The sequence below is a fragment of the Vespula pensylvanica genome, chromosome 10 (assembly GCF_014466175.1).
Source record: "Vespula pensylvanica isolate Volc-1 chromosome 10, ASM1446617v1, whole genome shotgun sequence".
In the NCBI taxonomy this organism is placed as follows: Eukaryota; Metazoa; Arthropoda; class Insecta; order Hymenoptera; family Vespidae; genus Vespula; species Vespula pensylvanica.
In genome coordinates, this window is record NC_057694.1 from 8,315,295 (window position 1) to 8,327,288 (window position 11,994).

General features: G+C 30.7%; 4 protein-coding genes across 8 annotated transcripts; 2 read left to right on the top strand and 2 right to left on the bottom strand.

The window, feature by feature from the left end:
- Window positions 1-26: 26 nt before the first annotated feature.
- On the top strand, window positions 27-2,643 carry LOC122632269 (chromatin assembly factor 1 subunit B). Of its 2 annotated transcripts, XM_043818897.1 has the most exons (7): window positions 27-546; window positions 611-743; window positions 899-1,202; window positions 1,310-1,573; window positions 1,658-1,885; window positions 1,964-2,064; window positions 2,164-2,643. In XM_043818897.1, exons 1-7 carry the CDS (start codon window positions 406-408, stop codon window positions 2,499-2,501), a joined length of 1,509 nt encoding a protein of 502 aa, XP_043674832.1. In that variant the 5' UTR covers window positions 27-405; the 3' UTR covers window positions 2,502-2,643. The 2 variants fall into 2 exon arrangements, with proteins under 2 accessions (XP_043674832.1, XP_043674831.1); XM_043818896.1 differs by having other exon boundaries at window positions 1,964-2,643.
- A 178-nt stretch (window positions 2,644-2,821) lies between these two features.
- Window positions 2,822-3,833, top strand: LOC122632285 (50S ribosomal protein L27). The gene is made up of 3 exons (XM_043818921.1): window positions 2,822-3,039; window positions 3,134-3,297; window positions 3,370-3,833. Exons 1-3 carry the CDS (start codon window positions 2,958-2,960, stop codon window positions 3,571-3,573), a joined length of 450 nt encoding a protein of 149 aa, XP_043674856.1. The 5' UTR covers window positions 2,822-2,957; the 3' UTR covers window positions 3,574-3,833.
- LOC122632369 (tRNA-splicing endonuclease subunit Sen34) lies at window positions 3,795-4,548 on the bottom strand. The gene is made up of 3 exons (XM_043819079.1): window positions 4,413-4,548; window positions 4,124-4,285; window positions 3,795-4,000 (listed from the first exon to the last, which is right to left on the bottom strand). Exons 1-3 carry the CDS (start codon window positions 4,546-4,548, stop codon window positions 3,795-3,797), a joined length of 504 nt encoding a protein of 167 aa, XP_043675014.1.
- A 281-nt stretch (window positions 4,549-4,829) lies between these two features.
- On the bottom strand, window positions 4,830-11,215 carry LOC122632265. 4 transcript variants are annotated; one of them, XM_043818887.1, is made up of 18 exons: window positions 11,060-11,080; window positions 10,729-10,911; window positions 10,061-10,235; window positions 9,806-9,971; window positions 9,518-9,721; window positions 9,330-9,419; window positions 9,095-9,202; window positions 8,843-8,949; window positions 8,597-8,735; window positions 8,406-8,536; window positions 8,115-8,318; window positions 7,816-8,021; window positions 6,921-7,721; window positions 6,454-6,767; window positions 6,275-6,363; window positions 5,981-6,142; window positions 5,075-5,897; window positions 4,830-4,959 (listed from the first exon to the last, which is right to left on the bottom strand). In XM_043818887.1, the coding sequence occupies exons 2-17, from the start codon at window positions 10,736-10,738 to the stop codon at window positions 5,681-5,683; spliced, it is 3,123 nt and encodes a 1,040-aa protein (XP_043674822.1). In that variant the 5' UTR covers window positions 10,739-10,911; window positions 11,060-11,080; the 3' UTR covers window positions 4,830-4,959; window positions 5,075-5,680. The 4 variants fall into 4 exon arrangements, with proteins under 4 accessions (XP_043674822.1, XP_043674821.1, XP_043674823.1 ...); XM_043818886.1 differs by having other exon boundaries at window positions 10,729-11,215; XM_043818888.1 differs by having other exon boundaries at window positions 10,061-10,259; window positions 10,729-11,213.
- Window positions 11,216-11,994: the final 779 nt, after the last annotated feature.

The window sequence follows — 11,994 nt, forward strand, 5'->3', positions numbered from 1 at the left end:
TGGTGTGCAAATGTTGTTACGCGAATAGACCTAGTCGACGAAATAGGAATTTTAATCTCTCTTATTAAAAGAGGTCGATTGTAACGCTTCAAACGATAAGTTTTGTAGTTTCCTATCATTACTGATATTTATTGATAAAAATATATCAAATAAGTAAAAAAATTAATTCAACGAATATACTAGAAAAATTTCCATTTTGTGGGTGAAACGGTAGGTATTGGTAGCACTGGTTTGTATATAATCTTCTAGTGTTTTTACTTGTGAAATATTTACATCGTCTATCTTCTATGAAATATACTCCGCGCTTTCGATTTGGCGGTATAATGCGGTTAGCATTAGAAAGGTCAGAGCTTCTTTTGGTTTAGAATTTTTGAAGAGATAATATTCATTATTTACATTGAAGAGATGAAGTGTACTACACCAGAAATTTCTTGGCACAATCGAGATCCTGTTTTGAGCATCGACATACAGAATAAATCCTGTGAAACATCTGTGAATGAAGACTTTTGGCGTGTAGCTACTGGAGGAGCGGATTCTCATGTTTTGGTAAAATTATTTAAGTAAGTTAGATTAAAATGATCGTAATAATTACAATGAAATTCATATTCAGATTTGGCATCTTTTGACTTGTGAGAATAGTGCAACAATAATAAAATGTGTAGCAGACTTGGAACGACATCAAAAAGCAGTAAATGTTGTCAGATTTTCACCATCTAAAGAAATTCTTGCTTCAGCAGACGATGGTATTTGGTTTCTTTAAAATAGTATATTGTATATTTTTACTTATATATTTTGTTGTATATTATTACTCATTATACTTTGAAACATAATATATATATATATATATGACTTGTATACACACACACACACACACATGTATATATATATATATATATAGAATCTGTCATCATCTTATGGAAGCAGAAGGAGGAATGTGACTTTTTTATCTCTCCTGAAGACAATGAGAATAAAGAACAGTGGTGTTCATGGAAAGTTTTAAAAGGCCATTTGGAAGATGTTTATGATATTTGTTGGTCGCCAGATTCTACTTCTATAATATCTGGTTCTGTAGATAATACAGCAATTCTATGGGATATCCATAAAGGTCGTAGCAATGGTATATTATCCGATTCAAAAGGATTTGTGCAAGGTGTTAGCTGGGATCCTTGTAACCAATATATATGTACAATAAGCAGCGATAGGTATCTATAAATCTTATAAATATATTTTAATAGTTAGTCAGTTTGTCGTCATATTACGTTAAGGTTTATCGTTATTTCATTATAATTATAAATTTTATTGACTTTAGGCAGTGTAGATTAGTCGATGTCTCTACAAAGAAGACAGTACAGCGTGTTCACAAGTCTAATATTCCTACACCGGTTGATTATCCTTTGCGAGGCAAAACAGTTCGTTTATTCTATGACGATACATTTAAGTCATTCTTCAGAAGACTAACTTTTTCTATAGATGGAATATTAATTATTGTTCCGTCTGGTATAATAGAGCCACAAGATACTATAGAAAAGATATCAAATGCAACAATTGTTTTCTCTAGGCATAATTTGAAAGAGTTAGTATTCAAATACATAGTGATGTTGTATCCCATGTAATTTATATATAACATTACTATAATAATATTTGTATTTATCTTTAGGCCAATAATGGTTTTGCCTTCCTTGGATGAATGTACAATAGCAATTCGATGTTGTCCTGTTTATTTTGAACTTAGAAAAGATGGACCCATTCCTACGATAGCATTACCTTATAGAATAATATTTGCTGTTGCAACACAACATTCAATATTGATTTATGATACTCAACAAATTTCTCCAATTGCTGTGATATCAAATATTCATTATACCAGATTAACCGACATTGCATGGTTTGTAAAAGATGTTCGTACATTTTATAATGCGATTGTTGTATAAATACTACAAACATATCCAATCTTTCTTTGTAGGTCTAGTAATGGCCGTATCTTAGTGGTATCTTCTACAGATGGTTATTGCTCAATAATACATTTTTCAGAGAACGAACTAGGCCACGTGTATAATGGGAAAGGTGAAACTTCATTTCCAAATAGTAATAATAACGAAAGAATTGCGTCGTATACAAGCTCTGCGATTGAAACGAAAGATAATACCTTACTTCTTGATATAGATACGAATGCAATGGATGTTGATGTAACAAAAAATAGAAAAATAACAACCCAAAGTATAGATGATCAATGTGAAAAATATCATGAAAATAGTGACATAATCAAACAAAGTAATTATAATTTATCAGAGGGCAATTTGTCTAAATATGGGAATAAAAGTGACGAGACGATAGAAGAAACTGAAGATATTAAATTAGTTTATAATGAAGAAAGCGATAATGATACAAAATCAGGTAAAAAGAATACGTCCCCTAAAATGACGACATCCTCGATAATATCTAAAAAGACACCACGAAGGGTGAAATTGATTACTCTTTCCAGTTCTAAGAGAAAAAAATAACTAACGTCATTAACTCATTTATTTTACAAAGTTATTATGTAAATAAACTACTATTTCCATGAAATAACTGTATAATATTTCTATTATCTTTCTAACACTTTTATAATTATTAGCAAAATATATAAGTAGTGTTTTTCTTAAACTTGATTCCTATTATTCCCCATTAGTACATATTTTATTATTAATTTTTGCTTCATTTCGTACAATCAATCGATAGTTAATCATTATGTGGACTTTTACCGAGATTTTTTTCGATCGAAGTTGTCCCTTTTAATATATCGGGTAAATGTACTTACTCCGGTGTACGTATCGCTTTGTCATGACGTCATTGTATCGTAGCACTCGTGTCAACGATCTTCATTTTTCTCCTGTGATAAACCGTAACTTATATATATGTCGATAAATGAAAATTAGTTGGTAAAGAATTATTTAAAATATAGTTAGATAACTTTTAAAATGGCATTTCTTCCGAATATAATTTCATCCACCATACAAAATGTTAACAAAATTTTGTTAAATTCAACCACCATTGATCGGAGTAAGTAAAACTTTTGAGGTTATGTTTACTTTTATTACCAAAAGTTTTATTTATTTTTCTTTCTCTCTCTTTTTTTTTTTTATTTTTTTAACAGCATGCATTAGATACGCATCAAAGAAAAGTAGCGGCAGTACGAGAAATAAACCTATTAAAACAAGACCGAAGCACAGAGGTATCCGTGTATATGACGGTTTTTTTGTACAAGCAGGAACAATACTTGCCACTCAATTGACACCTAGATTTCATCCTGGTCTAAATGTAAATTAAATATACTTCATAAATATTTCTTTTTATTGAATATTATACGATTATATTTATTATGTACCTTAGGTTGGTTGGGGAAGGAATGGAACATTGTTTGCTATGGAGACAGGAAAGGTGATGATAACTTGTGAAAAGGTCAATCTTAATTGGGATCATAATTGGGTGATAAAACATTATGCAGGTCGGGAAGGACAAACTATCTATAAGAAACATTTCAACGTAATACCAATGCCTCAACACAATCGTTTCAAACTGATCGATGCCATTTAGATTAAAGAATTTTATTAAGTGATTCAAATAGAAGAAAATATATTTTAATGTAGACATATAAACAATACGTAATTGTTTATTATTTTTGACCGTTTAAAAATAAAAATCCTTGATAACAGATTTGTAATGAGATAATAGCGGGGAGAGGGGGAGGGGGGCAAGAAAAATTTACTCAATACGATTAGACGAGTATTAATTACGAAAATTGTTTACAATCGTTCCTATCTGTTTTCAAGTCCACTGTTTTCAGCCCATTGAAATGACTGATATTTTACACTTTTACCATCTTCAGAGAATGTGGCTAATATTTGGGTTTTTCTAACATTACTTGCAATACGACATTGTCCAATAAGCTCTGTGATAGGTATTTCCTCGTTTCTGTTTTTACACTGAATTATAAATTGAGAATGAAACATAATCGGATCGCCTGTAAAAATATGAATTTATATGTATAATTACATGCACACAAAGTTTCTTTTGATGGTATCAATAAGAGAACAGGCTAATAAGTGTTGTAATTTAGTGACGTTATATGTGTACATATAGGTACCTGGATATACTAGGAAGTCGCCACCAAATTTTTCTCCATTTGTTATATAATATCCCCGTTCCCAAAGGTCTTTAAATGTCTCATATCGAAGTTTTTCTTGTAGGGTATTTGGATATTTCCATTGAACTACTTCGAAGTCACTCCAATTCCACCATGGATATTCTAATAAACAAAATGATAAAAAAATATATATTATGCATTGAGATATGTGAAATATTTCATTCTGATAGATGTTCTTTAGCATAAAAAATTTGACACATTGTCAATATTTTGTACCATATCTTATTACCCGTATGTGTTTGTACAAGTGCTTCACTTTTTTCTAATTTAGGCAATTTTGACATTTGTTCATCAAAGAGATCTTTAGTATTTACTTCTATATTCCTTAAAGCTTCTTGCAAATCTTTATCTAAAGGTTTTCGCATTTTCCTTTTATTTGTTTCTATCCCTAATATTTTTCGTCTTTTTCCTTCTACAATTTTATCCATCATTGCTACAACCTAGAATAATTTTATTATTGCAACGTAAAAATTATAAAATTGTATAGTTCAGGCATGCAAATACCTGTTTTTCTTTTTCTTTTTTCAAGCATCTTTCCTGTTCCATAAACAATATCTGTCTATATTTGTCAAAAGTTTCTTTTAACGATTCGTTAGGAGGGTATTGTAAATGCAAATATTTAACAACACGAGCAATTTTTTTTTCTAATAAAAGGGAAACTTCTTCTGGCAATAAAAGCAACGGAAGGCCCGAAAGTACTTCTTGTCTGGGATATTTTGGAAGACATCCCACTAATTCTCCAGTTATTCTATGATCTTTCCGCAGTGTTAGCCAATCTTGAAGAATAGAAAATTATAAAAAAAGAATTATAATGACCTTTTATAAAAAAGCTTTTTCACTATTTTTTATTGATTATGTATCACATAAAGAAATGACATATTGTAGAAGTACATTTTTTTACATAATTGTGATATAACCAAACATCATAACACGGAAATAATTAAAAAAAGATTTTACCGTTCGCGTTCCATATAAAAACATTACTTTTTGAAAATATCAAATTGATCATATCTGACATATCGGATTTTTCTAATATTAAATATTTTTCTACTTAATCATTCAGAATCAGTTATCTTTGTAACGTCCACGAGAAACGAAGATACATTAGAGTGAAGTTGGCAATAGTCCGGGTTGGCATCAGTAACAACCATTAATAATGGTTGCCACTGATAATGCGTATATAACATTCTGGACATAGTAGAGTTTAGTGGCTTAAACAATAAATTTCGTTGATGGTACCTCGATGATGGTATTTTATTAACTATACAACGTACATATACAAAAGAGTTAACAATACTTTAATTAACAACACTGTTTTAAATACAATATATACCTATTTTTAATAAACGGCATGTAATAATTGTTTAAACGCATACTTACAACATGTATATGATGTGTGTATATATATATATATATATACATACACATACATATATATATACATATATACATACATATATATGTGTATATGTATGTCAAAACTAATCGACGTAATTTTTATATCGGTGGTGAACATCCCGTATTTGTGATTGGGAAGTATCGATTAAGTATTTCTTCGAACGACCACCATTTATACGGTGGTCCGACATATATGCTCGTCGGTAAAAATATATTCACTGCATAAAATCCGAAAAAAAATATCAATGCATAGGAAAAAAGCACGCGCCACGATGGTAAGATTTGGATATTCTTGAAAGAATGAGACAGCGAAGTACTAGAAATAAAAAAAGATGTTCGTACAGACACGCAATATTATCAAAAGTGTTTGCCTACCGTCTATAAATACTAGTATATTACCGTAATCTCGTTTCTTTGCCAATAATTTTGTCATTCCAAATATTCGATTTTGCCGAGTTGAAATGATAGAATTTACAAACTTGTAGTACGCTCTTATTTTCTTTTAGCAAATTCCTTCTCTCTTGCGTTTTGTCGAGAAAAACTTGTGATTCTTGAAAATTTCTGAAATAATAATTGAAAAATACCTACATATATTATATTTATAGAAATATTTCATAAATCTTTAAAAATCTTTGAAAAGCACAATTATTTGATTTGCATATTTATATTTTCACGAAAACAAACTTGACTAACTCTTTGCTATCTGATATTTGACTTTCACCATCTGACGACCTTGATCTGATCTTTCCTCCGCTTGCAGTTGCGCAATTCGTTCTTTCTTCCTAAATCAAATATGATCTAATAGGTTAGCATAGTATAAATATTAAGAAAATTTACGAAAAATGATAAAGTTTTCATCATTTAATACTAACCGTATAATATTTCTGCATTGAATTAACTATAGAATATTCCTCGAAATTCTCTCGAAATCTGCTCGTAAGATCACATTTACTTTGCGATAACGCGCTGTTATTATTTGCGAAACTACAAAGTGATATCGAAACTGTTTTTTCTCTATCTTCAGAATCAACGTATCCTATGCGTTTCTTATTACTCATCTTGTTTAAATGATCTTTGTATATTCTAAATAAGGGTATTTTTTTTTTTGACATTTCCAGATCAGCGAATCGTCGTACGAGCGACTCACAATTATCATTATCTTTTTTATTTTTACTTTCGAACGAATCTGCGTGGCAGAAATGTGATAAATTTACATATAAATTAACAAAGTCCAAAAAAAAGATTATTGAAAAAATTAACACACAGATGTCTGTTAAGAAACAGTAAAAAAAGGCAAAAAGATTGTATAGATATTTTATGGTTTATATCCGAGCCTTACTTTTATCCTTTGAATCAATGCGCATCGGTGTTGAGAATGCAGCTGGTAGATGGTTTTCCGTATAACTTTCTCGACAAAAATTAGAGGATCTTTGAAAGTACATAGACGTTCTATCGCGGCAAATAGGTGCCAATTTATCGATCAAATACGTTTCACCATTGATTGAATAGATTTCTTTATTGATATCTATGAGATAATTATTAGGACTTTCATTATAATAATCTTTGTTTAAACGATCTTTTCCGAAATGTTCCATGATTTTATATTGTTTCGGTTCATGGATGCTCGATTCCAATTTAATATTTTCAAGCAATTTATTACTTGCTGTAGTGAAACCTGCTTGTGTATCCTTATTGGTAAGATGTTGCTCTTTGCTGAACAGTAAGACTTTATCTGATGGTAATTTTAATTTCGTAGGAGCCAGATGAACAGGACGGTGTAATTCACACAGAGGGTGATCTAACTCGTCTATAGAAAAATCTTGGAGGAACAGATTATCAGATCGAAGAGACGACGAACTAACCGAAGAATCTGTACTATCATTCAATGACCGATAGGTACCTCCGAACGTGTATCCACGACAGCTTGTTAAATTCTGTAAATCGTTTTGCTGGAGTTCTACGTAAAACTTGTCTTCCCTTTTAATTTTTTCACAAGTTGAGTCGTCAAAAGATTTTCTTATTTCAATAGTTTCATTGATTTTCTCCGCTGATAACGGCATGGCAACATTAAATGAACGGCGACAAAGTAAAGCTTTTTTTTCAGGAAGCAGACTAGATTCGGACTTTGATTTACGATGACCTGAAACGATAGTCTCATTAGCTTTATCCACGTTTATATTAACGATTTGAAGAGAATTTTGCGCGTTAAAATTTTCTTTCGATACATTACTTACGCGTTATTGCGACTCTTTTGGATATAGCCGAAAAATCTATTGGTAATGATAAATGATCCAGAAATGATACAAGTCTTTCATTATTCGAGTAATCTCCATTACCATCATCTATAATATCGGCTCTTATTTTGGTACCAGCGTCGTTACAAGAATTCTTACAGAACGTTAATGTATGAATAGTCTTCCTTCTTTCTAGTCTAGTTAAACTATAAAATAAATAATAATGGATAATAAATAATTAAGCGAGGATAAATATGTGTATATATAATAAAAATGACAAGTTATCTTCCTTCATTGACCTGAAATTTTCCATTGACCTTTTTGCCGGACTTGAGCGCGGACTTGTAACAGATCGAACACTTTTGTCGAATACTTGTATGACTGGATCGACGACGAAGGATTTCGATACCATTACTACTTTAGGCGATTTCGCAGATATAGTAAAAGGATCTTGCTTCTCGTTCGATATATTAGAAGATGTGGTTATTTGATTTTTTTTACAACTAAAATTAAACGATAAGTATATGATTGTAAGCAATTTCTAATCTCCAGGACATTTTTATATTCATATCGTATATTCGTTTGCTTACAAGCATTCTAGATGATCTTCTTCGTGAAAGTTAAGACTGGGCAATTCGCGCAAATTTTCTATCGCTCTAGAATCTGCTTGTACTTGAATACCGATTTCTATACCTGTAGGTTCTGGAGACGTTGTATTTACCTAATAAATAATTTACTTTAATAACTATATAATTCCATTTGTCCGCTTTACACGACTAACCGTATCCAGCAGAATTTGTATCCTTTGTTTAAGAGTTTCCAAATTTTTCATCTTTTCAGAACTTTCAGTATAATAGTTTATATTTTGCATAAGATGAAGACAGTTTTCGTCACGCGCCGATACCAATTGTTGGAAAACACTTCGATAAATTAAAAAGAAATATCCCGATATAAAATATTCCCGGTGTTAGTGCATGCGCACGCAGGCGCAGGATATTAATAAAAATGGATTAATACATATATTCACCATTCCGTTTGTTGTATAAGTTTATCAATTTCTAATTCGTACAACTGCACTTGCTTCTCCAATTCGTGGCTTATCGTATCATTCGAGCTGCATATATTCGTGAAACCCTTAAAGGTAAATATGTATACGTGTAATAAATACATGAAAAATTGTTCCTCTATACACGTGGATATATTTGTTTCATTTTATTACTTTTCTTTCCTTTTTCTTTTTTTTTTTTCTTTTTCGCAAATATAAAATTTTTACACTTACAGAAGCTTTCAATTCGTCATACAGGGAATCTTGATGAAACGTATCGTTGAATCTGTTGTATGGAGTATCGTGTACCGTGCAATATGTTTCTGCGTCCGAATAGTTCGTCTGAAATTATTTTCAAGAAAATCTCTATTACACACACACACAATTATATATACACGCGCGTGCGCGCGTGCATAGATTTTTTGCGATCGTAACAATCAAGTATGATTAAAGACGAAAATGAACTCACTTTATCTATAGAAGTACGAGTATTCATACTTATGAGTAATTTTAATTCCGCATTTTCATCTTCTAGTTGACGATTATTTTCTCGTAGCAGCTGTAAAACATAAACGATTATGGCTATTCATTTAACGATTTTAGTAAATCATTAGGCATTTTGACGGATAAGAATAAATCGTATTTACGTCTGCTTACTTTTACCATATTCTCGCGCGCTTCATAATTATTTCGAAGATTTTCATTCGCTTCTTTCAAGTCTGTAATCGTAATAAGCAACGATTCGCACTCGTTATATTTTTTATCCAATTTTTCAACTACTTCAGCCTTTTTTTTCGTACATTCGAGTCTTTCATTTGTAACTTTTTTTAACTTATCCTTCAGATTTGTTACTTCTTGCGCCTAATTACAAATGCACGAAAAATTCTAATTATGAATCCATAATATTTTTTTCTTCAACGCGAACGATCATATTTACATTACAACCTGTAATTCGACCGTCTCTAATCTCGTTAATAATATCCGTTGCTCTTTTGTCGATTTCTGGAGAGCTATATTGGTGTCTTTTTCTTTTCTCGTTATTTCATTCAATATGTCTTTCTGTTCATCATACTCTCGTTGCAGTTCGTTATATTTTTCATGGATTTGTTCCCTGCAAAATTATCGAGGAGCAAGATGCTATCGAATTTCAAATAATAATTATGAAACTAAAATGAAATAGGTAAAATATATAATACATACAGTTGACGTTTGAAATATTTTTGTTGCCTTTCTAAAATTGAATTTCTATCATCTAATTTCGCGATTTCTTCTCGAAGAAGAGCATTTTCTTCCGTTATCTGCGTTACTTTTAAATGGAATTTTGTATTTCGTATATCCTCCTCCATATCGTCTTTACTGGATATCATGGCTGTCACTTAATTGTTACATGTATTGTTTTCTTTTTTGGTTGCAGATGTACATACATACATACATACATGATCCATTAACACATACATTCACACATAATACATTCATACGTTCATACATACATACATACATACAACATATATTCATACATGCATACATTCATTTATACACACATATATTCATACACACGCGCGCGCGCACACACATATGATATGTGGAATCGTTTAATCAGCGTACAGCGCGTATTGTTGGCATGGCAAATAAAACTTATTTGGAAAATATATTTTCTAAGTTACTACACTTTATCACGAATCAATTATCACCCGGCTTGTAGAATATATAGGTTATGACTAAAAATCATGCCATGCTAAAGGAGCACGTATAATTAAACATATACATATATAAGCATATTACATGTATGTGCTAAGAAATCGGAGATCGGAAGGCGGAGAAACTTGATCATTTTTCAATTAACATGAATAAAGTATGTAATTATTTACCTACGTCCATTCAGCTTGGCAGTCATCATAACGTTATTTTATTCACTCAAAATACATACATATCAAGTCCAACACGTTTACTATTTATCAAACTCAAATTATCGAGTAAAGAAAATTTTAGGTTAAGAATATTTAATTTATAATCGGTAAATTTTCGCTTTTCTTCTTCAACTTTCTTACCGTCTAAAGAAGCATAAAGAGAAGAATATCGATAAGATATACATAAAATACATATTTACGTGTTATTAAATCAATGACGATAGAAGCGAATTTTTCTATATATTTTAGAACAAACCGTTAAAATATTACAATTATGATTTAAGATTCGTACAATTTTAAGCGGACACGACGTAATAAACGCCTGCCAACACAGGACAAACTACCAATTAAAGTTGGTAATCGCTTAAACGATCGTTCTTTTTACCGAAATTTTAATCAAGTCTACCAATCATTGAAACGAAACAAAATGTCAGAAATTATCATTATTGGTTACTGCCGTTAAATACGTACTACTTATTGTTAATTACGAAGCAAAACCAATCAAACAAGCTAGAAGATATATTGTTGGTATTTGATACAATAATTAATAAGTTTGCATTTACGCGTTTAATAAACGTTACTATATATATACATACATTATTGCTACTACTATCATCATCATCATCATCATCATCATCATCATCATCATCATCATCATCATCATCATCATCATCATCATCATCATCATCATCATCATCATCATCATCATCATCATCATCATCATCATCATCATCATCATCATCATCATCATCATCATTATCATTATTATTATTATTATTATTATTATTATTATTATTATTATTATTATTATTATTATTATTATTATTATTATTATTATTATTAGTATCATTTTGCATATTGCGGTAGTTGCGTCTAAGTTGAGTTTAGATTGTGGTTAGAGTTGCAATTAGTTACGTCTAAGTTCCGGTTAGAATTGTGTCTGGGTTTCGTATAGAATCATATCTGAGTTGCGCCACAACTGCGCTTAGATTCATGTCTGAATTTTTTTTGGTCTGTTTTTACTGTTTTGTCTGGATTGTGTTTGAGTTGCGTCTGGGTGGCTACTAAGTTTGATTCTACATAAAATTGTTGCATTACAATAATAAAATTGCATACATTATAAAACATAAATTGTTGGATGTATACTTGTATTTAGTAATCTATTGATTAATAATTATGTTCAAGTTGCGCGCGCGTGTGTGTGTGTGTTGTATTTCTTATAGATAT

Bases quoted from the DNA above. Each gene is read 5' to 3' on its own strand.
- LOC122632269 (XM_043818896.1), top strand. From the start codon at position 406: ATGAAGTGTACTACACCAGAAATTTCTTGGCACAATCGAGATCCTGTT. The intron at 547-610 runs GTAAAATTATTT...ATTCATATTCAG, and splicing joins GAGCGGATTCTCATGTTTTG to ATTTGGCATCTTTTGACTTG. The intron at 744-898 runs GTATTTGGTTTC...ATATATATATAG, and splicing joins TCTTGCTTCAGCAGACGATG to AATCTGTCATCATCTTATGG.
- LOC122632285 (XM_043818921.1), top strand. From the start codon at position 2,958: ATGGCATTTCTTCCGAATATAATTTCATCCACCATACAAAATGTTAAC. The intron at 3,040-3,133 runs GTAAGTAAAACT...TTTTTTTAACAG, and splicing joins TTCAACCACCATTGATCGGA to CATGCATTAGATACGCATCA. The intron at 3,298-3,369 runs GTAAATTAAATA...TATGTACCTTAG, and splicing joins GATTTCATCCTGGTCTAAAT to GTTGGTTGGGGAAGGAATGG.
- LOC122632369 (XM_043819079.1), bottom strand. From the start codon at position 4,548: ATGCGAAAACCTTTAGATAAAGATTTGCAAGAAGCTTTAAGGAATATA. The intron at 4,286-4,412 runs GTAATAAGATAT...TTTGTTTATTAG, and splicing joins ACTTGTACAAACACATACGG to AATATCCATGGTGGAATTGG. The intron at 4,001-4,123 runs GTACCTATATGT...ATATTTTTACAG, and splicing joins CGACTTCCTAGTATATCCAG to GCGATCCGATTATGTTTCAT.
- LOC122632265 (XM_043818886.1), bottom strand. The intron at 9,972-10,060 runs GTATGTATTATA...ATAATTTTGCAG, and splicing joins AAATATTTCAAACGTCAACT to GGAACAAATCCATGAAAAAT. The intron at 9,722-9,805 runs GTTGTAATGTAA...ATTTGTAATTAG, and splicing joins TAGAGACGGTCGAATTACAG to GCGCAAGAAGTAACAAATCT.